Source organism: Mandrillus leucophaeus, unplaced genomic scaffold (genome assembly GCF_000951045.1).
Source record: "Mandrillus leucophaeus isolate KB7577 unplaced genomic scaffold, Mleu.le_1.0 Scaffold259, whole genome shotgun sequence".
Classification (NCBI taxonomy): domain Eukaryota; kingdom Metazoa; phylum Chordata; class Mammalia; order Primates; family Cercopithecidae; genus Mandrillus; species Mandrillus leucophaeus.
In genome coordinates, this window is record NW_012102687.1 from 1,809,466 (window position 1) to 1,834,777 (window position 25,312).

Here is a 25,312-nt window from a genome sequence, read left to right on the forward strand (position 1 = left end):
GCTGAAAAGAAAAAAAAATTAAGGAGGAACATGTAAGAAATAATTCACACACCATGTAGTTCACTCTTTTCCAGTGTACAGTGACTTTCACACGATTGCACAACCATCACCACAATCTGATTTTAGAACATTTTCATAATCCCCAAAGCAACCCTATACCCATTAGCAGTCTCTCTCTCTCTTCTACCTCATATCACCACTCTCAGGCCTAGTAACCACTGTTATGTTTTCTGTATTTACAGATTTGCCTATTCTAATCATTTCATGTAAATGAACCCATAGAAAATGTGGCCTCTTGCATTTGGCTTCTTTCACTTCATACATTTCAAAGGTTCATCTGAGTTGTAACCTGTGTCAGTACTTCATTTTCTATTACTGAATATTATGCCATTGCATTAATATGCCATATATGCTTAACTATTTACCAGTTGACAAACATTTCATTGTTTTCATTTTTTTTCTTATTACAAATGCTGTTATGAACATTTATGTACAACTTTTTGTGTGGGTGTATATTTTTATTTCTCTTTTATATATATAGATCGAAAAGTTGAATTGCTGGGCTATATGGTAATTCTGTGTTTAGGGTAATTAGTTTTTGAAGAATTCTGTGTATCAAAATAAAATCCAGGAACATCAGAACAGTTTATAGATGCCCCATGAAGGCAGAACACATCTGATTTTTTTTTTAATTTGCCTCTAATTGTTAGGAGAAGTGTGCATGGCAGTGAAACTAGAGTGCAACGATGCCTGGAAGGTTGGAGGTTTGGAGTTAGGGGAACACTCACATATCCAGTGGCATTTTTCTGCTGAGTCATTGCTCCTTTTATCACCAAACCATTAAGATTTTCATTCCCAGGCTCATATTGAGTTATATGCCAGAAGATATTACTTGAATTTTTGGAATTCAAATTGCCCCTACTCCCAAGATCAGATTTCCCAAAGCAAAAACCAGAGCATATGGTTTAACATATGGTCTAACAGTAACAAAAATCATATTTTTCTTAAAATTGGAAGACATACTTTTCCTGTGTTTCCTGACTCTTCTCTGTCCAACCCTCTCAAGGAACCTGTGCTCGTTACTTTACTCTTTTTTTTTTTTTTTTTTTTTTTGAGACAGCATTTTGCTCTTGTCGCCCAGGCTGGAGTGCAGTGGTGCAATTTTGGCTCGTTGAAAACTCTGCCTCCTAGGTTCAAGTGACTCTCCTGCCTCAGTCTCCAAAGTAACTGGAATTACAGGCGACTGCCACCATGCTCAGCTAATTATTTTTGCATTTTTAGTAGAGACGGGGATTCACCATGTTGGCCGGGTTGGTCTTGAACTCGTGACCTCAGGTGATCTGCCTGCCTCAAGCTCCCAAAGTGCTGGGATTACAGGTGTCAACCACCACGCCCGGCCATCATTTTACTCTGTTAACCTTTATATTTGGTTTCAGTTGTTTCATTTGTTTTCAAGTGCCACATCAAATCTCATTCATTTGAAAGTCTTCCTAAAACCTGCTATTTATTATTCTTCTCTAGAGTCTTGTTTATTCTGTCATTACATTTCTCTCTGTGTGTGTTTTTGACTTATCTAGCAATTCACAAGCTTCTAGAGAACAGGTGATGTGTTTCATAATTGTATATTCTTATTATATCTAGGCAAGCACTTTGCACTGTCTTGATGTTCAGTAAGTGCGTACAGCTCTAAATCTCCATGTGACGCACTATGTTCCAAGGGTGATATCCGGTAATATACTGTCTAGTTAGTATCTGAAAATTAAACACAACTTTTGCAAACCCTTTGTGTGTGTATCCCTACAGGACAACAGACAGAGATGAGACATAAAGTCAAATGTCACCTTTCAGGTGAGGACAAGGAAAAAATATAGTTTATTTTGAGGAACATGCTACCACAGAAATCTTCATACTTATTCAGCAGTAAAAATGCTGAATTTTAATAGTCATTATTCCAACTGTTCAGGTTATTAGAATTTTATTCTTTTGCATTGATGTAACCTTAGATATCTGAAGAGAATATATAAATTATTCAAGTAAACATGGATTATTACTGAACAGAAAATTACAGTGAAAAATGAAATAATATAACCCAAATTTCAATTCAACCATAGTTCAAAACATTCCAATTATTTCTTCAATTAATAAAATCTATGGAAAAATTTTAAGTAAAAGTAAATAATCCTAAGCATATGAATTTTAATTGTACCCTGCCAAATGATTTTTGGTAGAAAAATATCCCCCTTTGCCAATACTTGAAATTCTCATAGAAAGCTTTAATTTATTTTATAGCTTTTAGTTAAATTATATAAGGAAGAAATTTAGACATATGAAATGCATGTTGAGAGAAAATCAAATATCTGAGTGCTTAATAGTATAATATTGAAGGAGTCTTAGAAACTTTTTTTTGCAAAATTATGTTTTTCGCCCCTTCCTCTATATATTATATTTCATTACAATTTTTGAAACTTAGAGTATTATGAAATTTACTTATTAAAATACAACTTCTCAGCCGGGCATCGTGGCTCACTTCTGTAGTTCCAGCACTTTGGGAGGCCAAGGTGGGCAGATCACATGAGGTCAGGAGGTCCAGACCAGTCTGGACAATATGGTGAAACCCTGTCTCCATTGAAAATACAAAAATTAGCCAGGCATAGTCGCATGCACCTGTAATCCCAACTACTTGGGAGGCTGAGGCAGGAGAATTGCTTGAACCCAGAAGGCGAGCTGAGATCTTGCACTGCACATTCCATCCTGGGAGACAGAGCAAGACTCAGTCTTAAAAAAAAAAAAAAATAAGTATACTTTCACAAATGTCTATTACAATTGACTAATTTCTCAAGATCATTTCAATATTCAGTCCATTCACCCAGGTTTTTGGGAATGACAGTGTTGAAGATCAGGAAGTGTAGATTAGATGGAAGAATATTCTTCCTCTCCTGATGTTTCCTTCCTTCTGTTTCCTTACAGAAAGTTTTTGAGGAATGTTATGTAGCAAAATAAAATCCAGGAACACCAAAATAGTTTATAGATGCCCCTGGGAAGGCAGAGCACATTATTTCTAAAGGAAAAAGCAGGAGTTCTCTGAGAGTATAATTTGGGAAGGAAAAATAGAAGCTAGGCTTATTCTCCATAGGTCCTTTGATGTTGTTCTAAGATTATTCTTCCCTGCCTTGATGACAGGTTTTACAGGTTGGGATCATGGCACATGGCTTGACTTCACACATTAGTAAGCAACACTAGTAACTCAGTCTTTTTGTTTGTTTTTTAAAGGTTTAGATTAAATTATGTAAATAAATTTGAGGCTGTCTACAACCTAAATCAAATATGTATGGTGACTTTTTTTTTACTTCTGTTGGTAATGGTGGCATTTGAAAAACTTATCCATAGACATTAAAAAAAAAAATGCCTGCAAACCTCAAGCCTTAAGCAAAAGTGCATTGAGCTTGATAAAGGTGCTGAACATCTAGATTTAAGCAAACTAAGAGCCTCATGGATCTCAGAAGCCAAAATGCACTGTATGAGGGCAGCCAATGTCACATCACTCACAGAGCCTTCACAGACGAGGAAAGGGGCAGGCCTGGAGGTCTGGGGTGTGCTGGCTCTCCAATGCAGTCTGTAGAAGCTGGACTTGTGCCACCCTGCATCTGTGGAGGCAAGTGGGAGGCTCAGGAGATACCACTAGTGAGCTGCAGAGGCTGGAGTCATCAGGTTTATCTGAATCAAGAATTCATTTGTATGGAAAAGAGCATCTTCCTATATACCTACCACTTAGATTTTAAAGAACAGAACAGTTATTTGCTATTTGCAATGTGCTTTTCAGCCTTGTCTAAAAGGAATGACTTTTATACTGCAAAACAGCTGGAGTCCAAGCATGCTACATACTACTACTGAGGTTCTGGTTTTAAATGTATTATTGTCAAGCTTGAATCTGATGTTTCAAATTCCACTTTGCATCCAGGGCTAAAAAGGAAATGGTGAAAGAACTTAGCTTGTATTCAGAGATTTGAAAAATAATAATTTAATTTAGATGATTATGTTATAGTTAATTGGCCATTCAAGAATTTCCTGTGCCATGAGAGAACATGTCAGATAAATTTGTGGAATTGACACCATAAAAGAAAGCATAACAGGCCGGGCGGGGTGGCTCACGCCTGTAATTCCAGCACTTTGGGAGGCGAGGTGTGCGGATCACGAGGTCAGGAGATCGAGACCATCCTGCCTACCACGGTGAAACCCCGTCTCTACTAAAAATGCAAAAAATTAGCTGGGTGTGGTGGCGGGCACCTGTGGTCCCAGCTACTTGGGAGGCTGAGGCAGGAGAATGGCGTGAACCCAGGAGGCGGAGCTTGCAGTGAGCAGAGATTGGGCCACTGCACTCTAGCCTGGGTGACAGAGCGAGACTTCATCTCAAAAAAAAAAAAAAGAAAGAAAGCATAACAAAAAAGGAATATGACAGAATATGGCAGCTGGGCTGATGGTAGACTGAGTCCATGCCATGGTTCTCCTGGGTGAGATTATCTACGTCAAGAAAGTGAAGGTGAACATGATTTGTTTGAATGGATGCCTTTGACAGGTTCAGAACACATTGACTCTAAAATCTTTTTTTTTAAGTCTAGATAAAAATATAAGATGGTTAAGGGAAGCAAGGCATTTAGATACAGAAAATAGCTATCTTTTTACATAGGAGAGAAGAGACTAACTTTATAAACAGGTTACTAATGGCTTTAAAAAAAAAAGAAGAAGAAGGAAAGTAGGAAAGTAAGATAAGTTCCTTTCCATTATTGCATTGAAAACAGCAGCTAGAAATGCTACTCAAGGTTGAAACATTCAAAATTTGAGGAGAGATAGTGGCTTGAAAAACCCACGGCAGATCGATAGCCCTCACTATGTTCCTAGTGCAAACTTTCAGAAGTATCAATGGCTCGATAAATTTAGAAATCTTCTCAGAGTGATTTTACAATCAAAAATGTCATAAAACTTTCCCACAGAGGTAGAACTTACAGACATGAACAAGTGCCCCACAATAAGGCAGTATAATGAGCTACTCTGGCAAGGGGCTATAAATGTTAGTCCACATGAAGGAAGAGAGGCTGGGTCACTGAAGAGTCATATGCATTGCAACATTAGTGTAGCAGAAACACAGAACTCAAGAAAAAAGGGAAGTGGGATGGATTCCGTTTCACTTATCATTCCAGATCTGCTTACTTGGTTTGATTCCTGACTGTATGACTCAAATCACAACTGAGCTGTTACTTCAGTCATGGAGCCAAATCAAAAAGTTTCCATCGTTTTCAAAATAGTTTCTGGAATATGCACTTCTTCTCCGATATTCATGAGTATGCCCCAGTAACATATCACACCACATGTCACACCACGTGTCATGCCACACCACACACTGCCCACTAAAGCACAGATATAACTTAGCCTGAACCCAGACACAACCTTGTGGTGTGGGAAAGTTAGTACCTGTATTGCAAGTTTTGACTAATGGAATATGGGGGTGGTGGATAAATTCAATTTAATTCTTCTCCCTTCCTTATGATGGATAAACTATTTGCTGACCAAGTGGCTTCAGACAGTTTTGTTAAAAATGTCCTGTGAAAGCAAATAACTAACTAGTCGCAAACTGTGAGGGCCAGGTTGGTAAAGCACTGCATCTATGGCTCTTCAACTTTCTCCTCCTTTCTACTTTTTTCTTTACTCTTCAATCTCTGTGTTTGTACTTGCCATAAAATAGCACGTAAGCTTTTCCAAAGTCTCTGGTTTTAAGGAAAGTTCAGTTGAGACAGGAGATTAAAAGGAGTTTCATATGCTGGATGAGAAGGAAAACTACATAAAGAAAGATTTGGCAAGGCTGTTTTTCACTCTACTTTCTTCAATTTCAAAATAAAGTAGTCAGGTTTCACTAGCCACTCTCTGAGAAAGGAGGGAATGTTCATTAGATACTACTTTTTTCACAGATACAGTAAATAGCCTGCCATAATTAACCTCTTGTTGGGAGTCTTCTGATCGACTTACTCTCAAAGCTCATGAATTTGGGTAACTGGCATCCACCTACAGGCATCCTAAAGTGTCTGAAATAAAGTATATTCTCATTCTCTAGCCTTATTTACTCAGATAGCACTGAGTTTCTGTTATGGTTTTGGTCAAAACTAAATTCTGGGTTCTAAAAGCATAATTTGAGTGGAATAACTTTGTCTAGGTTTTGGAAATAAGCTTCTTTTCAAAACTTTCTTGATAAGAATAGACTGATAATCTTTGGACTCTCTGAAAAAGAGGCACACAAAATTTGGTATTGAAGTAATTCAAATTGTAAGGTTGTAAGAGAATCACATCAACCCTACGGAAAACAGCTGGCTGGGCTGCAACTGCTGAAGGAAGCAACATTGTAACCAGGCTCTGATATTCCCTAGGGCTCATTCTGAGCAGGATAAGAAATGGAGAAAATTTGATTTTCTTTGGACTTAAAGGAGTTTGATAATGGATTTTTTTTTTTTTTTTTTTTTTTTAGTTTTAATTCCTTTGAACTTTAGTGTCTTTAGATTTTAACTTACGTGGGGATTTAGTCTTCTTATTAAATTTCTGTAATGGCTTCCCCAGGCTTCAAATAAGAATGAGTTTTCTAATTATATTTGGAGTATCTCCATGTTCCTGGCATTTTTTGAGCATCTTTATCATGTTATACTACATCAGTATAGAACTTTCGATGAATTACAGTTCACAACATGACTGGACATAATTTGGGAAATCAAAGAAAATTAGAATAGATTTTCAAATTTGGAGGCAGTAGTCTTAGAGTTAAAGCTATCTTTTTTTCTGACCCATTTCAGCGTCTTTGGAGACACATATCCACACTAACCATTAGCATATCCGTAGTCTTGATTGAAAAGGATTTGTAAATTTACGAAGTCCTGCAACTCTCCTGATAGATTCCAGGGAGGTTGATCACACTGGAGATTAAACATAGGCTTAATAATTTAGTTAAATGTTTTAAAAGTAAAGTTTTAAAAAATATGGATAAAGATCATAGACATTCCCTCTGCACTTATTCTCTGTAATTTTCTCTTAGAGTCAGTCTTTGCAAGTACCCCCGTGGTTACTCTGTGCAGGTTTGTCCTGCTGTAGTTATGATCGTCGGACCTGTGGTGTGCAGACCACATAACAGATGGGCTGAATGCTATTATCATGTAGATTATCTGCCAGCATGTTCTCAGAATAACCAGAGAAAAGCCAAATTCTTTACCACATCTCTACCTAAGTTTGTTTTTTCAGATAAATTACTTGACTAATACAAGCCCTAAAATAAAATGCATTGTTCTCTGACAAACTGGTTCCTGATATTTCTATTATATCACACTAAAATTATTATAAATGTTATCTGGTACCTATGAGATGATCATATAAAGAGGAAGATGTGTTAAATTTACAACAGGAAGTATTATGATTCAGTACAGGGTTTCCATTGCCATTTTGAAGAGTAGTTTAAAGCAGGCTAATTTTCAAACAACAATGCATAATATTCAACTGGAAGGCATAGCATTTTCTGGCTTTCATGTTGTTTGTTTATTTTCATACTTTCAGCAGACCACTAAGCATATTAAAATCAGAGGAGAATGGGGTCAGCAGAATATTAAAATATGTTTGAGAATGAGACCACAAAATGGATGGCACTTTCTCCTAATATATAAAGGTTTGATAACAAGTTCATCACACTCAAGATTTTCAGCATGTAGTTTTATCTCGTGTAAGCCATGGTTCTTCCAGAGTCCCTTATTTAAACTTCCCTATATGCAAATTTCCCAACTCCTTTTACCTTTCTTAGATCATATTGTCCAACTCATTATACCTTCTAATGCATTGCTGCCTGGGATTATGCTGTGGCTTCCTGTCTTGAGCCCCTTGCTTTGCTAGAACCACTCCAGCCCGACTTTGTCTGTTCCCCTCCTTGCAAAGAAAGCAGTTCATGGGGCTAAGTCCAGTTCTGTGAGTTGCCCTCCTCTGGGTCCTGTTCAATGTAATTAGATCCCCGACTTCCCTAACAATAGCCCTGTGCCTGCTTCCAGGTCCTACACAGGCCCCTTCTCAGATAATGCTTGTTTTAAATTTTCCTAGGGGGTAAATGGTAGAAAAGGTCATGTGCTTAGGAGTAAGAGAAGTAGGGCAAACCAAGGTGTGTGGGCAGGTGGAGTGCCTTATTTGTACTCTTGGTTCAGGCCTCACCACTTTTAGAGTTGGGCCTGGTTAAAGAATGTATAAAACAAGATTATGTAAGTTAGCATACTTTACCCAAACAGCATAAGTTGTACAGTGTTAGAATATTGTTTTCCATTAAATTGTCAAAAACCCTATTGATACCTAATACTGTAGTTAATTGGTAATAACACTTTGAATTTGTAAATAATTATTTCCTTATTTTGCAGCATATTGTGTAAGAGTAACTATTTAATAATTACCAAATGCTTACTGGTAATATTAGTTTAGATTCTTTCTTCCTTCACCATTGTTGGCAATAAAGCCTACTTGTCATAACTTTTTTGTCTGCCTACATAATATTTGTGTTTTGTGTCCAATAGCTTTACATTTCTTTAATTAAAAAAAAATCAGTGCCATCTGCTAACTCAGTATTTTTTCTCAAGTTCCAGAAAATTTGAGAAAACACTGTGCCCTAAATAAGACCCAAGTCAGTTCCTGCTCTTCTGGGATGCCACAGTTAATAGTTCTATATTAAAGGAGTTACATATTTTTCTATCTTGCATTTCAGACACCACAGTTAATAGTTTTATATTAAAGGAGTTACATATTTTTCTATCTTGCATTTCAGACGCCACAGTTAATAGTTTTATATTAAAGGAGTTACATATTTTTCTATCTTGCATTTCAGTCTAGACAGATCTGTCTTCTTCATTCATTATCTCCATCAATTACATGCTGCATACATTTTAATTATAAACTTTGGAAACAATATTAGAAGTCTAAATTTTCCATATATTATTTATAGTATCACTGCAGTAACCAATCCACTGATAACTAACTACATTATCCTAATAAAATACTTAATGTCATGTTGCAGGATCTGTAGCCCTTTGATAATATTATTCATGTTATTTGGGACTATACGTTTGACTTTGTCAGTCATCTATAAAGAAATATTTTTTCTCCCTGCATCTGAAATGTGGTAGTTTGTGTGATACGGCACACATTTTTCCTCAATTGAGGGAAATGAAGCTTTGGTAATACATGTGTAATTCCTAAAGCTGCTTAAGAAATAAAAATAGTTTGCACTAATCACAATATATGTATGCTACCCATTAAAACTCTAGCTAATCATATGATCTAGATACCAACTCATTTTTCAATTCATTATGAAAACGTGTACTTCCAGATTTGCAACCTCAATTCTTGAAATGTTATAGATGACAGCAAATGTAAAAAGTTAACATTAGTCTATGCTACATTGTTTTTCTGGATTATACCCTATAAAAAATGAATGAGAGAATAGATTTGCTACTATTTATGCATAGAACATAGTAGAATGTAATTAATTTTGATTAAAAAATGTATCACATTTCTACTTAGAAATATCCTGTATAATTCATGGTGTGTTGTATTAAATACTTTCATTTGATTGTATAATGGCATTTTGTACTTAAACACATCTTACTCCTTCACTCAGCAGTTACTCACAAATATATTCTCAATATCTTTATGAAGCAGACACATGTCAGAGTGTTTATAAAGATACAAAAGTGGATTTCTTGGTTTTAGCCATTAAATTGGTTCTCTCTCTTTCTCTCTCTCTCTTTCTCTGTGTGTGTGTGTGTGTGTGTGTGTTATGATATGCTTTTCAAAAGATGGAAAGTAAATTAATTTTATATATTTACAAATAGAAGCATATATAAGTATATATGCATTTATTTTTATAATATTTTATTTTTACAAAACTTTAGAGACATTGTGAATTTAATATGAATGTATACATATAAATTTACATATAAATGAAAGATAGATATTCACAAACTGCAATTCAATTTAGACTTAACAAGCATCTACTGAGTACCTACAAGATTCCAGGTAATATGCTAAATAATGTCTCATATATTATTACATTCATTATCTTATTTGAGCCTCACAAAAACATTTCCAAAAAATCTTCAAATTATAAATGAGAAAGTTTATAGCAAATGAAAAAATATATGATTATCCATTTGAATAAATGACACTGCACTTTCATGCCTTGATTAACCAGGGTCATGGGACACAGGCCCCACGGATAAATTTATGCTATGGACAAAATTTAAATACTTAAGTTGTTGAACAAAATGGATTCAAGGTAAGTCTGTTCGGTGACAGTTAACCTCAATATTTAAAAAAATAGATAATTAGTTTAATGCTACAAATGATATCCATTATGAAAGGTATTCATGTCCTTGCTACAGATACCTGTCTGCTACCATTCATGGAAACTCACAGCTATTTAATGATTCCCTAATAGTTATTTAATGATTCCCTCAGTCTTAGTTCACATATTAAGATACTCAATAAATTACAATAGTATTTAAGTTAGCAATTATTAAGTATTAACTATGAAACAAAAACTGCTTCAAATACTTCTGTAGATAATCATAGTTAACCCTCACCATAGCTTCAATAGATGGGGACTAATGTTTGGCTCTCAATTAGAGAAGAGAAAATGGAGTCTTAGACTAATCAGGTATCTTGCCTGTAGTCACATGGCTAGAGAATGTCAAAGCCAAGTTGGACATTTGACTACTCATCACATAGCAGAATTATTTGACTCTATTTAACCAAGCAGATGAAAATTAAGTTACCTCTCATTTAACTAAAAGAAAAAAAAAAAAAACAGAAAAAAGTTACATATTTTTAATTAAAAGAAAAAACAGAAAACAACAAAAACAAGCAAAGCATTTCAAATATTAATGATTTTTCAGCAAATATCGTGTGCCTTGTGCTGATTGAACCAAATAATTATTGCATTATTAGCCACCTCATAAAAGGTCCTTTCATGTTTTAATTTTACTTTTTAAATTTTTTAAATTGCTATAAAAGTGAGTAAAATTAATCTTTTGTTTGTTTAAATCAAATAGCAATTTTATTGCTTGTATTGTAGAAAAAGTTTAAGTCCGTCTCCCATTTTATATTATGCAAGCTGTTTACATTTTTATTTGTTGTGATGAATACATTTTTCAATTGAATCCTGGCATCTAAATTATTAACCTACTTATTCAAATGTTGAGAAGACAAAACTTCCCATATTGCAATGGATACGATATAGTCTACATTAGCTACTACTAGGCAACTGCAAATAAACATATTTTTATATATAGGTATATCTCAAAATAGAAAGATTTAACTGTATTGCATTGAAATAGGATTCATAGGGATAATTTCAAGAGTGACAATCTCAAGTAAACACAGTACAGTTAATTACACTTAGCTCCAAGCATTTATTAACAGCATAATCTTGGCCAAGTATTTAATCTCCAAGACTCATTTGTCTTATATGTAAAATTATCCCTCCTTCCCAGAGATATTTTTCAAGATTTAATAAGATGAAGAAATAAACAATAGGTTTGTGAAACATGGTAGGAGATTTATAAATATTAGCTCTCCTTTAAAGTCTTCATAAAACACACAATGGAAACATAAATACACACACAGGTAAATCATAACCAATGGAATACTACCCAGCCTTAGTATGAAAGAATGAAATCATGTCTTCTACAGCAACATGGATGGAATTGGAGGCCATTACCTCAAGGGAAACAACTTAGAAACAGAAAGTCAAATGCAGCATGTTCTCACTTAAAGTGGGAGCTAAATAATGTGTACACATGGACATAGAGTGTGAAATAATAGACATTGGAGATTTTGAAAGGTAGGAGGTTTCTGGGTAAGAGATAAGAAGGTACGTCCGGCCACGATGGCTCACAACTGTAATCCCAGCACTTTCGGAGGCCGAGGCAGGTGGATCATGAGGTCATGAGTTCGAGACCAGCTTGGCCAACATGGTGAAACCCCTGTTTCTCGTAAAAAATACAAAAATTAGCTGGGTGTGGTGGCGGGTGCCTGTAATCCCAGCTACTTGGGAAGCTGAGGCAGGAGAATTGTTGGAACCTGGGAGGCAGAGGTTGCAGTGAGCCAAGACTGCACCACTACACTCCAGCCTGGGTGACAGAGCAATACTCTGTCTCAGAGGAAAAAAAAAAGTTACTTAATGGGTACAGTGTACACTATTTAGATTAATGGCTATTCCAAAAACTCAGATTTCATCACTATGCAATATATTCATCTAACAAAACAGCATTTCTGCCTTTTACATGTAAACAAGTAATTAAAAAAACACATCATAACTTCATATTATAATTGTATTAATTACATGTTATTTCCATAATATATTAAACATGATATGCCATATAATCTATGATTGCATTTCATATATTAATATTTTGTATTCACACTGTATATAATTTACATATAACCTCCATACCAAGAGTTTTAAAGAAACTTAAAACACAATTTATTAAAAATTATAATAGAAAATAATGTTCTACCCTGTCCATTAAAGGATAGCAATTTGTATGGCAAATTAGAAAGATTGCCATATAAAGAAAGAAAAAACTTAATGATATCTTCTAGGGTAAACCATAAGTTAGGCTCCTTTGTGTTCTAAGTCTATCCCATTAAAGTCATTGCTGCTTCATATCCCTGGGAGAATAAAATGTTTACAAACTCCAAATAGGGCCAACAGGTGACATAGAGCCCTTTCCCTTTATGAATTCATGCAAATTACATCATGACAATTATGACTTAATCTCCATGATTCTAAACCACTGGAAAGAGTTTTAGGGACAAGATTAAGAGGCAGATGGAATTGGAGGTCATATCTTAAGTGAAATAAGCCAAACAAAGAAAGTCAAATATCACATATTCTCACTCTTAAGTAGAGCTAAAAAATGTGTACACATGGACGTAGAGAATAGAATGATTGGCGGGTAATGAAGACTCGAAAGGGTTAGAAGATGGGAGGAGGGGTATGATGAGAAATTAGTTAATGGGCACAATTTACATTATCTGAGTGGTGGGTACCCTAAAAGCCCCAACTTGGCCACTATGAAATCTGTGCCTGTAACAAAACTACACGTGTATCCCCATACATTTGTACTTTTTTTTTTTTTTTTTTTTAAAGAGACCTCTCATGTTCTCAGGATTTACAAGAAAAGCTACCTGATCTTTTTAGGTGATTTGAGTTGCTTTCTGGAAAACATTAACTCTCATGTGGTATGCTAAGATTTCCTAGGACCTGCAATCTAAGACTTAGGAAGAAAGAATTTTTAAGTTTTTTTCAGTAGTGTATCTCCAGTGCCCAAAACAATGGCATGTAGTTTGTGTTCAACACCTAAGTCTGAATAAGTGACTGCTTGAAGCATTACTGCATCTAAGTTAAAAACTTTCTAGAGTTATGCTTGCAAGTTAGATTGCACCCTCTGGTTTTATATGTGCCTAAACCATACATACGTTTCCTCTACCCTTTGGGCTTAACATCTTGTACCTCCTAGTTGTCATTGCCTGCATCAGCCTTGCAGATGAGTTTGCTTCCCAGAATCTTCCCAAAAGAACAAGGTATTATCAATGTCTGATCATACCTTGGTACTTCACATTTCCATACCAGATCCTTAGTTGTTCTTAGTTCTAGAATGAACTGATACATTGATCAAAGATCTTTGTGCCAGACTACAGAATCTGCACTACTTAATTTAAGTAAAAGAGATTTATTAAGGGTTGTAGAAAATAGCTGATAGGGTTGAAGAAAAGGTTTGTGGAGTGAGCTGTTAGAAACAGTTTTTAAAGGTCCATCATAGAACTGGGACATGAAAGGATTTGCTACCTCTGCATCATCAGAATTAACCATAGAGGAAGACTTTTCCCTACCTGCTGGCTTCGGGCTTCAGAGCCACACGGCCCTTGCCATTATCTGTGAAAGGAAAATGGGTATCCCACAAAAATGGGCTGACCTTTCAGTAAGTCATTCCATAAAAGGCCCTGCTTGCATGAATCTGATAGGAGAAACGTCAAGCAAATCTAGAAGGCTAACTGCAAAGGGATCTGGGAAATGTAGCTTTTGATATACTAGACCCTGTAAAAAAGTCTATAAAAAGGAAAGCATGCCATTTGGTGTTTAAAATGGTTATTAAGTGAACCATTTCACAGAATCCACCACAGAGCATATGCAAACTTTATTTTAAAAAGGATATTCACTAACACTTCTAAAGCAATACTGGAAGTTTTTCACAAATACACTTGCATATGTAAAAATATTCCGAATTCACATATACCAAAATGGTAACAATTGTCATTTTTAGATGATACATAGATCATCAATATTTACCTTCTTGTGAATATATACAATTCTTCTGCGGGTTATATAAAGTAACACAGAACTTGAAAAGCACTTGGCAGAGGACCTCACAGAAATTTTGTCTTTACTTTTTATTTCCCTGGCACCTAACACTGTTTCTAATATTTAAATTAACACATATTTGTTTAAATAACCTTCATTATCTGCTGCAGCTGAGCTTACCATTATCTTTTTTTTTTTTTTTTTTCCTGAATTCTTCTGGCAAGCTAACATTACCACAAAATTTGGGGCACACAGCAGTTGTTTCTAAATGTAGTAGTAGTTAACTACAAACAATAGTTTAAGTTATTAAGTTTGTTTCTTGTTTTTTTTTTTAAGAATTTCAGATAAATTCCTTTATTTATTTATTCATTTATTTATTTTAGAGACAGGGTAACATTCTGTTACTCAGCCTAGAATGTACTGGCATGATCATAGTTACTGCAGCCTTGAACTCATGGGATCAAGGGATCTCCAACCTCAGCCTCCAGAGGGGCTAAACTACACACGTGCCACCATGTTAGGCTAATTCTTTTATTTATTTTGATTTTTTTAGAGGCAGGGTCTCACTATGCTTTTCAGGCTGGTGTTGAACTCCTGACCTCAAGCAATCCTCCAGCCTCCCAAAACACTGGGATTACAAGCATGAGCCACTGCAACTTGGCCCTAAATTTAAATATATGCCATTATTATAACATCAAATTCGTACTCTGAGAGAATAATGCTTTACTTCCCCCCAAATAAGGAAAGCATCTTTTATATATATTTATGGTCAAAGTACTGTCTACTGTATTTTTTTCATTATGGTGCTCCATGCATCATGGGAAAAACAAGGTAAGTATAGTGTTAGTCTAAAAATAAGTATCCTCTAGACAACTAGAGGATACTTAATATCAGTAGGTCAGGTATCTTCAAGTTTGGAAAATATGTGAATTATAACTTAAAATTTTGCAAAATAATGGTTCGACATAGAAGTCAACACTTCTTGATCTCTAATTTTAACATTATATGAAATTGAGGCTTTCGATATATATGTTTCTATCATGGATGTACTTAAAACATGATTTTTTGCATTTTACTCAAAAGGGTTATGTAGTTAACTTCATTTAATACTTCAAACAGCACTTTGTGGCATATTATATTTATATTACAGGTTAGAAAGGGAGATTAAGAAATCTTAAGTGGGGGATAAATAATTGAGCCTAGTATTCAGAGTCTGAATTCTGGGATAAAGGATTACATAGAAATTTTTCAATAGTACAGAGCATATTCGAGCAGAATTTCCATTCAAGTGTCCTATGGATAATGATTCCATGCCCCAATAATTTAAGAAGCAATGACATAAATTTTAGTAGAATGACATTATTACTATTAAGTAATTCAAAAAAGTTATTACCCATATAATGAGCTGCAGCTGTGAAATATATCTTATAATTATTTAAAAGGGATATTTTTTGTTTTTTGGCATAATAGGTAAAACTCTAAATAGTGTATCATATTTAAACAACAAAAAAACCCATCTATCTACTTAGTATCATAGAAGTCATTGGGTATAATACCACTTACAGAATTGCAAACCTTTTTATATGAAATTTTTATATTAATAATTCTAAAAAATATTTCAAATAACATAAAAATACTTAAAATGCACTTAACTAAATGCTAGGTTCTTAGGTAAGAAGGATGAAATACATATTCTAAAAACTCCAAGCAAATATGCTCTCTTTAATAAAGCCAAATTTCATGTTTATAGTTCCTGGACAAACAAAGCAAAAAAGGAAATGTGATAGATTGTATAATTTGTATTGACAAATAAAACAGGGATTTTCGTAAGAAAAAAAGGCAATATTCATATGAACATTTCAAGAGCTGCTCTTTCATTAAAGGCCAACCATTCTAGGTAAGTGAAGTTATTCCTTCAAGCTAAATAAATTAAGCCATCAAACACATTTTGGTTAATATTACTTGATATTCTTGAAACATGACATTCAACTATTTCAGGAGACAGCTAATTTTGTTTGTTTGTTTGTTTGTTTGTTTTTTCTGAGACGGAGTTTTCCTCTTGTCGCCCAAGCTGGAGTGTAGTGGCACAATCTTGGCCACTGCAACCTACTTCCCCCAGGTTCAAGAGATTCTACTGCCTCAGCCTCCTGAGTAGCTGGAATTGCAGGCGTCCACTACCACCCCTGGCTAATTTTTGTGTTTTTAGTAGAGACGGAGTTTCACCATGTTCACTAGGCTGTTAGGAAACTCCTGACCTCAAGTGATCCACCCACTTTGGCTTCCCAAAGTGCTGGAATAACAGGCATGAGCTTATATGTACTTCTTTTTACGAAACTTGCACTAGAAAGCATTTAGCTCTCTGTTAAGTCTAGAATCAAGAAATCAAGAAATCTTGTTTTGGTGATTGAAAGAAAAGAACAATATTGAGATGTTAGTGTGTAGGTTAAGACAATACTGGATTATGCAAATAAAAGTTACTTAAGCTTCTGAATACCATTCATTTTATATCCAAATGCAGATTTCAACAAATTCATTATTTATTATTAATACAAAAAAACCTAAATCAATTTATTCTGTGTTGTTTTCCCCAACATCGCTAATGTGTTGATATCTTTTTAACAGCACTGCCTTCTGGTGGGCAAAATGAGCTGCAAAATAAATGACTCTGAAACCCAGACAAGTGATCCATCGGATAAGAAAATGTATTGGTGGTAAACTTTTGAAAACTAGAGGATATTTGCAAAATGGGGAGAGAAAGATTATGTGGTTTGGCATAATATGAATTGAGCCCTTCTTAGAATAAACAAGAAACATGACCAGTTACTTTTTGAAAACTCTTCTGGTTGATGGAAATGGGATTATTAGCTAGAGAAGGATGTTCTTCTCCCTGCTTCCTGTGGCAGAAGGACATCCATCAATATCATTTTAAATTGTAACAATTTATTTCAATGAGTTTTTTAAAGGATGGAGAATAAATACTACCCTTATACCCAGAAAAAGTTACTACTTACATTGAGATCTGTATTACAGGAAAGCAATTTAGAGAGGCATTTGATGGCATCATTTAGATTATTTATAGTGAATAGGTTAAAATTTACTTAATTTTCTTTCATAGAATTGGTTATTGTTTTATAGAATTGTTAATTTTGAATAGTCACTAATTATTCATTGTTTTATAGAATTGTTTATTAGAACTGAAATTATGCTTTTGAATGTTTTTCAAAGTAGCAATTATTATCTTATGTGTGTAATGGCTTTCAGAATTTGTACTCAGTGTTTTACTATTTCTATTTTGAAAACTTGCATTATCACAAAAACATAAATCTCACTCACATAAAGACATGACATTTTTTAAATAGTAAAGATCATAAATGGAACAGATGCCAGCTAATGACAATCAGAAAATATTTCAATGAGCTCATTATAATTGAGAATTACATTTTAATTGATTTATTACTCAACAATTTGCATTCGTATTGTTAAGTCGAGTATAAAGTTAAGTATTTTGACATATTTTAGATTCTCTTATTGGTAATTAAAGAGTTGCCAATTAATCATCTACTATCAAGTTATGTATATGTGACACTGATATTTTGCTCTGAGGTAACCAATACTTACTCATGAGAATGCATTCTACTCTCATTTAATTTTGAAAATTGATTTTTAATAAAATAAATCCGAGAAAATAGAATTTTTCTCATATAATGCAATTGCTATGGCATAAAAATTACAGTATAAACCATTGTTGTCCTCACATTCTTTTACAACACTTAATTATTTTTTAAGAATTATTATTACAAGTCTACCATATATAAATTGTCTGACATTTGTTCAGCATTACTGCTTGCTAAAAACCCAGAAAATAAATCATGAATCCCTTGACTGATATTTTCAAGGAGTAAGTTTTCTTTTCTTCTAGGTACTTGAGGATTATAAGTATTGAGTATAATAGACAAAAATACTCAATTTTCATAAATTTTACAAGCAATGATTAACTCCAAAAATAACTTTCTGGACTAAATATTAACAAACATAACATTCGTAGTAATGCATGTATTGGCCAGGTGTGGTGACTCATGCTTGTAATCCCAGCACTTTGGGAAACTGAGGAGGGCGGATCACCTGAGGTCAGGAGTTCAAGACCAGCCTGGCCAAAATGGCAAAACTCCGTCTCTACTAAAAATACAAAAATTAGCCAGGGGTGCTGGCATGCGTCTGTAATCCCAGCTACTCGGAAGACTGAGGCATGAGAATTGCTTGAACCCGGGAGGCGGAGTTTGCAGTGAGCCGAGATCTCGCCGCTGCACTCCAGCCTGGGCAACAGAGTGAGACTCTGTCTAAATAAATAAATAAACAAACAAATAAAGCATGTACTGCAATTCACTAAAAATATAGTGACTAAGCATTTCATGAAATTGTAATAAACTCCATTTCAGGTATTACTTATGCTACTGGCTATATTGTATTTTATAAATATAAAGACATGCAATAATTATACAGAGTCTCATATAGGGCTAAAATACATGAATTACCATCTTTCAGTTTTACATGACATTTTAATCGGTCAATGTAATATAGCTAATGGCTTTCAATACTAAGAATCTGAAGGCCCATTTCTATCTATTCACCATTTCTGACTGGCTACCTCACCTTGAAGTAGTGACCAACCTCAGAAACTGTGAGATTAATCTACTAGAAAGAGCTCTGAATATTCAGGCATTCTAGATTTGGAGTTCCCTATTTCCATTCTCACAGCAACACCCCTCTGACTTGATTGATATAAATATATATCCCTGGATACATTAGGTGATTTTCAGTGCACTGAGGTGCCAATATACAATAAAGAAAATAAAGGAGAATCTGAACATATGACTGCATAAAAATAAACTGAAAGTAATGTATATGTATGTAAGAGAGTGTGTGTGTGTGTGTATGTATGTGTGTGTGTATGTGTGTGTAGCTTGCAGGTGCCATAATACCTTTATTGTCCCAAATACACACTTTTAATTTGATTAGATATAGTCTTAGCATAATATTTTCCTGTCGTTTCATATACATAAGAACATTTGCTTTATAGGAAGAACAAGTGTGTGGCTTCCCCTTTTCATGTTCACTGATATATATGACATAATACTTGTCTCATTGAGCTTATGGAGGATTATAGAGTTTTGAAAGATAAATGTTTATAATAATACCATTGTTTAATGTCCTTCTAAAATTATAAGCCTTAGAATATCTTATATGTAAAGGACTTTTAATACCATGGGTATGTTGTGCTAATATTTACCAAAAAAGATGAATCATATCAAGGGAGGTTAAGTCATTTCTCAAAGATAAGTATTTAGTAAACAAACTGGCACAAATCCTAGATACTTTCTTAGAACACTATTGTGACATGTTTATCATCATCGATTTTTTTTCTTAAAGTTATGAAGCACTGAACAGTATTTATGTAAATTTGCAAGAGAGTCAATATTTATAACCACACGATTAAAGGAAAATAATACATAAATAATAAAATTCATGTCTATAAAATTTATAACAAAAAGTATCACTAATAACAGTATGCTAAATTTACCTAATGTACAATTGGTAATTTTGTTAAATAAAACATGATCTATTTTAGGAAAGAACAAAAATGGCAATATTGATCTAAATTATTTACCTTTTTATTTTAATTTTTTAAGAGAGAGAGTCTTGCTCTGTCACCCAGGCTGGAGTGCAGTGGCACAATCTCGGCTCGCGGCAACCTGCTTCTGGCTTCAAGCTATTCTCCTGCGTTAGCCTCCTGATTATAGGCAAGCACTACCATGCCTGGCTAATTTTTTTTTTTTTAGTAGAGATTGGTTTTCACTATGTTGGCCAGGCTGGTCTTCTGGTCTTGAACTCCTGATCTCAAGTGATCCACCCTCCTTGGTCTCCCAAAGTGCTGGGATTACAGGTGTGAGCCACTATGCCCGGTCTGAATTATATACTTTGGATACGATTTCTCAAAATTCTAGCGTGTATGAATGCAAAGTCTTATTTAATAATATGTATTTGAAGATTAAAATGAGATGATATATGTAGAAAACTCAATACAATGTCTGAAATCTAATAGATATTTACAAAAATATAAGTATTAAAATATATTATATGGAAGTGCTCATTAGGGAAATAACTTTAGAGCTCAGTATCTCTTAATTGCAAAGTCTTAACCAAAATATAACTGGAAATGAAAAAAAAAGCATACTTTATTTTTATCACTTCTGAATGCGTAAAGGCAAGAGTGTCCACTTGAAAAAAACAGGAGGAGATAATTTTGCAATAAAAGCAACCGAACTTTTTCGGTGGATGGACAGTCCAACATCCTTGTATTTACAGAGCAAGGGTAAGGCTGATACTGAGGAGCATGCAAGAGTGCAGTAGTACAGGCACTTTCCACAAAGGATGTTATCATTATGGTTGTCATAAATCTTTTACATTATTTTGAAAATTAAAAACTTTATTAAGTTGACAGACTCTGTAAGTTATTTGTAAACCAATAGTTACTTAAATCTCAAAGTCTATTACCATTTTCTCTGAGAACTCTAGAGAGATGCTCTCAAATATAAGTGAATAAAGAAACCATAAATTTAAATACTTCCTAAAAATTATTAGGGGTGAACTAATTTATTGTGTTTCTTATTTTAGATATGCTCCTCAAAGGAAAACATTGTCTAATAATAGTTATAAAATTCTCAATGCATTTTAAGCACTAATGTACAATATTTAACATGTTTTATCTGTTGTATTACTGAAGAACACTTTACTAAATATGGCTGCCTGGTAGTTGATCCTTTCTTTCAAATCTGTAGGACTATCTCATTTTTCTGTTATAATCTTCAGTGCAATTTTATGGAAGGTTATCTTTAACAAACATTTTATATATTAATAAAAGTTCAGGGCACTGGTGTCATTACATTGAGGTTGCTGTCATTAGCAGAAATAGGCACAGAATGCAGAAAATAAGACTTCTAGACATACTCCTCACAATGTAATAAATGTGTTTGAATAAATGAGGTTAACAATTAGTCAGGAACTTCGAAGAATTACTAGCTGATAATTGATTATTAATATCAAATGAGAACATAGCTCACATTTCAATAGTTAGTAATCAGTGAATATAAAATATTTGATTTTCAGAATTTTTGTCATCTGCCAATGAGTAAGCTATAGCTTTCATGGTTCAAAATGGGTTTTTATCTTTCAATATTAGCATCTGAAAACATTTTTAAGAGGTCATTCCTAATTTCTAGTAAAATAACGTTTCAAGATGATTCCCATAAATAGTCAAGAAAAATGTAGTGCTATTCGAAGTAGAGACAAGCAACAAGTCCTCATGTGAACATGTATCTCTGATTTACTAGGGCCGGGAGCGGTGGCTCACGCCTGTAATCCCAGCACTTTAGGAGGCCTAGGCGAGAGGATTACAAGGTCAAGAGATCTAGACATCCTGGCCAACACGGTGAAACTCTGTTTCTACTAAAAATACAAAAAAAAAATTAGCTGGGCGTGGTGGCAGGTCCCTGTAATCCCAGCTACTTGGGAGATTGAGGCAGGAGAATTCCTTGAGCCCAGGAGGCGGAGCTTGCAGTGAGCCAAGATCACACAACTGTACTCCAGCCTGGGCAACAGAGACTCTGTCTCAAAAAAAAAACAAAGTTAGTAGTCTAAAAGCCACAATGTGTGTGAAATTTCTGAACCATGTGCTAGCTACTAATAGTGAAAGGAGTGACAAACATCATCTTGAAATCGTTATTGCATTATAAAAGAAAACATGTTCCTAGAGAGTAGTTGGAAAAACGTAATTTCTACTACTTCAGATGATATGATTTATATAGCCCAAGGCAATAAATTATCAAGAAGAAAGTTACAGTACACTTATTTTACTATAAAAGCATACAAATATGATTTAAGATAAACCTGAAACCCTGAAACCCTTCATAAGAAGGAAGATGCGTAGTCAGTAAACTTAAAATGCATGTATCATTTAAATGCACATCATACAGCACATCTTGAAGTAAAAATTCCCCTTCGCAACACAAAAGTATAAAACTTGGAGTTAATATGAGTGCTTGGAGGATAAATAAGTGTAATAATTTCACATATAAAATAACAAACAATACTTCAGTTTGCTGAAAATGCACACAAATAGTTTGGGAATCCCTGGAAGAACAGTCTTACATAATTCATTTGAACAAAATATATCTTGCAAAATTATTTAAAAATACAAATGCATGTGTTTTTTATTCTTCAGCAATATAGACACACAGATGACCCAACATGGAAAAAAATACATTGTAAAAGTCGGTCAGTTGTGGGGAAATGTGCAGAGAGGATTTTATTTGGACTTGTTATAAATAAGCAAGATTGTATTGACAATCTAGAGAGCCTCTGAAGTGTAACTACCCTTTCAGCATTTCAGAAGACCATGTAAGCTTAGTAACTACTTCATGTTCATTTTTAAATTTTTGTAGAACATTGAAAAAGGTAAAAACAGTAAACGTATCTTTCTATTCAAAAAGGAGGGAAAAAAACTGGACAACTGTGCTTCACTCCTTAGACAGGCTTGGGGTTGGGATGCCTTTGGGAAGGGAAAGGTGAGCAACGAAGCCCAAAATGTAGACTAAGAAGAGCCAACACGTGAATGGAGACGCCAGAGGGAACAACCTAAGAAAACTCTGTGATGTGCCATCATTATGATCAGCAGAAGCACAAGTTAATGGAAGCCTTTTATTGAAGGATGACAATCTACATAGACTAATTTATTATCTCGATGAGTAAACTTCAAAATTTAAGAATGTGACTATAGAGAAAAGAGTCTTCCAACATTAGAATAATGTGGCCTATTAGCATACTAGGAGCTATCGCCAACTTTTAATGCATAAATATGTTCTAGCCCTTTTGTAGAAAATTAACTAGATGGCAGTGACTACATAGTCGGGTCTCCATGAAACACATTTTGAGGAAGTCTATTTGCCAACGCATAGAAGAGACACAACACCAACTCGTAGGAAAAATGGTTGGTGGAGTAGTTCAATCACTACAATATAGGGAATAAATAAAATAAAGTTGACGTTTTCAAGAGCACTGTATGAAGGTGGAAAACATCAAGAAAGAATACCCAAAATCCTCAAAAGGCTCAAAATGGCTGTAAAATCACACTGAATATTTTTAATTATCATTATTTTCTCGTTTTTGACTTTTTATTCAAAGCAGCATCACATCTTTTTTCTTTCTTTTATGAGTTTATGTAATTGTTATCTTAAAGCAATCATTTCTTACCTTTGACTCTTGAACTTTCTTGATTTTTTTCCTGCTGGAAATAAAACAGAAAATAGGTCAAAATATGTAAGTAAATATGTGATCAACAGTTTCATATAAAGTTTCACTATAGAAGGATCAAAATGATTTTTGTACATATTCCCAGGAACATGATTCTCACCTTTAAAAATATTTACGTATAATTTTTTTGAGAGAGCATTTTGCTCTGTTGCCTAGGCTGGAGTGCAATGACATGAACATGCTTCACTGAAGCCTTGGCCTCCCAGGCTGGAGTGATCCTCCCACTGCAGCCTCCTAGGTAGCTGGGACTACAGACACATATCATTATTCTAGGCTAATTTCTTTTTTATTTTTTGTAGAGACGAGGCTTCCTTATTTTGCCCAGGGTGGTCTTGAACTTCTAGGCTCAAGCAATCCTCCTGCCTCAGCCTTTCAAAGTGCTAAGATTAGAGGGGTGAGCCCCTATACCCCATCTTACGTAAAATATTTTATTGGAGAAGTAATAACTCTTGGTGGGCATATAGTTCTCTAAGAAATCACTAAATTGCATGAATATGGATTTATAAATAAATAAGAAAATGGTTAATGAATAATAAATAATCATGCTTCTCAAATGCCTTAGGCCATTCCACTTAATCCTAACAGATATTAAATAATGCCTTCAGAATTTGCTTTCAATGGCTCTACATTAATCATAAATTGTTGGTGAAGGAATAAGTTTAGGCACAAACATAGGGGAGAATTTTACTAAGAAAACACAAAAGACTTTTCAACTGTCTTTGCTTTAGTTTAACTTAGAATTGGACCCCATCTCACTTCTTTAAGGCTAAAGTTGACAACAATTCTATTATTTATTCAAAAGCTGCTCCAGTCAAACTTGTCTTTCAGTTTGACATTCTCCTTATTAGTTACCAAGCAACCCCAAAAGAATTAGCTTGCTTTCAACTTTTAAAGTGGATATTGTGCACTAACTTCTCAATTAATATGCAAACACAGTTTACGCTGTCTAAAAGTTTCAGGGTCTCACACTGAAAATAACTTTGAAATATGTTTCTAAGAAAAAAATGACAATGACATATAAACTGAACTGCAGAACTGTATGAATGCCAATACATTTTGGCAAAAGAGTAAGAAAATATAAAGAACTGATTTTGTTGCAAACATTAATCCAAGATTTAGAATTTGAGAATAAAATGCATAATGACAAATGTGTATTTATTGAATCAGCCAACCTAGTGATATAATTCTGTTAGGCTTTAAAACTTGGTGTTTTAATTCTCTCATCCAAACTCACCCAACCTCTGTGTTTGAATTCTATTATGCTCTTTATTGTTTAATTTAGAGTATCTGTTGGTCACTTAAACTAAAATTTAAATGTGCATTACTTGTATTAAAAATACTAATATAATTAGTTTTTATAATTATGTAACTAGCAGGCTTAAGTTTTCCGAAAGAACATTTGTTTTTTTTTTTGTTTGTTTTGTTTTGTTTATTATTACTATTATTATTATACTTTAAGTTCTAGGGTACATGTGCATAACGTGCAGGTTTGTTACATATGTATACTTGTGCCATGTTGGTGTGCTG

General features: G+C 34.3%; 1 protein-coding gene across 3 annotated transcripts in view; it reads right to left on the reverse strand.

Annotated features, from left to right (window-relative positions):
* The window catches only part of FSTL5 (follistatin-like 5), an 825,267-nt gene that overhangs the window by 666,230 nt on the left and 133,725 nt on the right, over window positions 1-25,312 (reverse strand). For 2 of the 3 annotated variants that reach the window (XM_011983978.1, XM_011983977.1), the window contains exon 3: window positions 23,726-23,756. In XM_011983978.1, the coding sequence (XP_011839368.1) occupies window positions 23,726-23,756 (31 nt within the window). Of the gene's footprint in view, window positions 1-23,725; window positions 23,760-25,312 lie in introns of all 3 variants that reach the window. The other variant, XM_011983976.1, reaches the window with a different exon arrangement.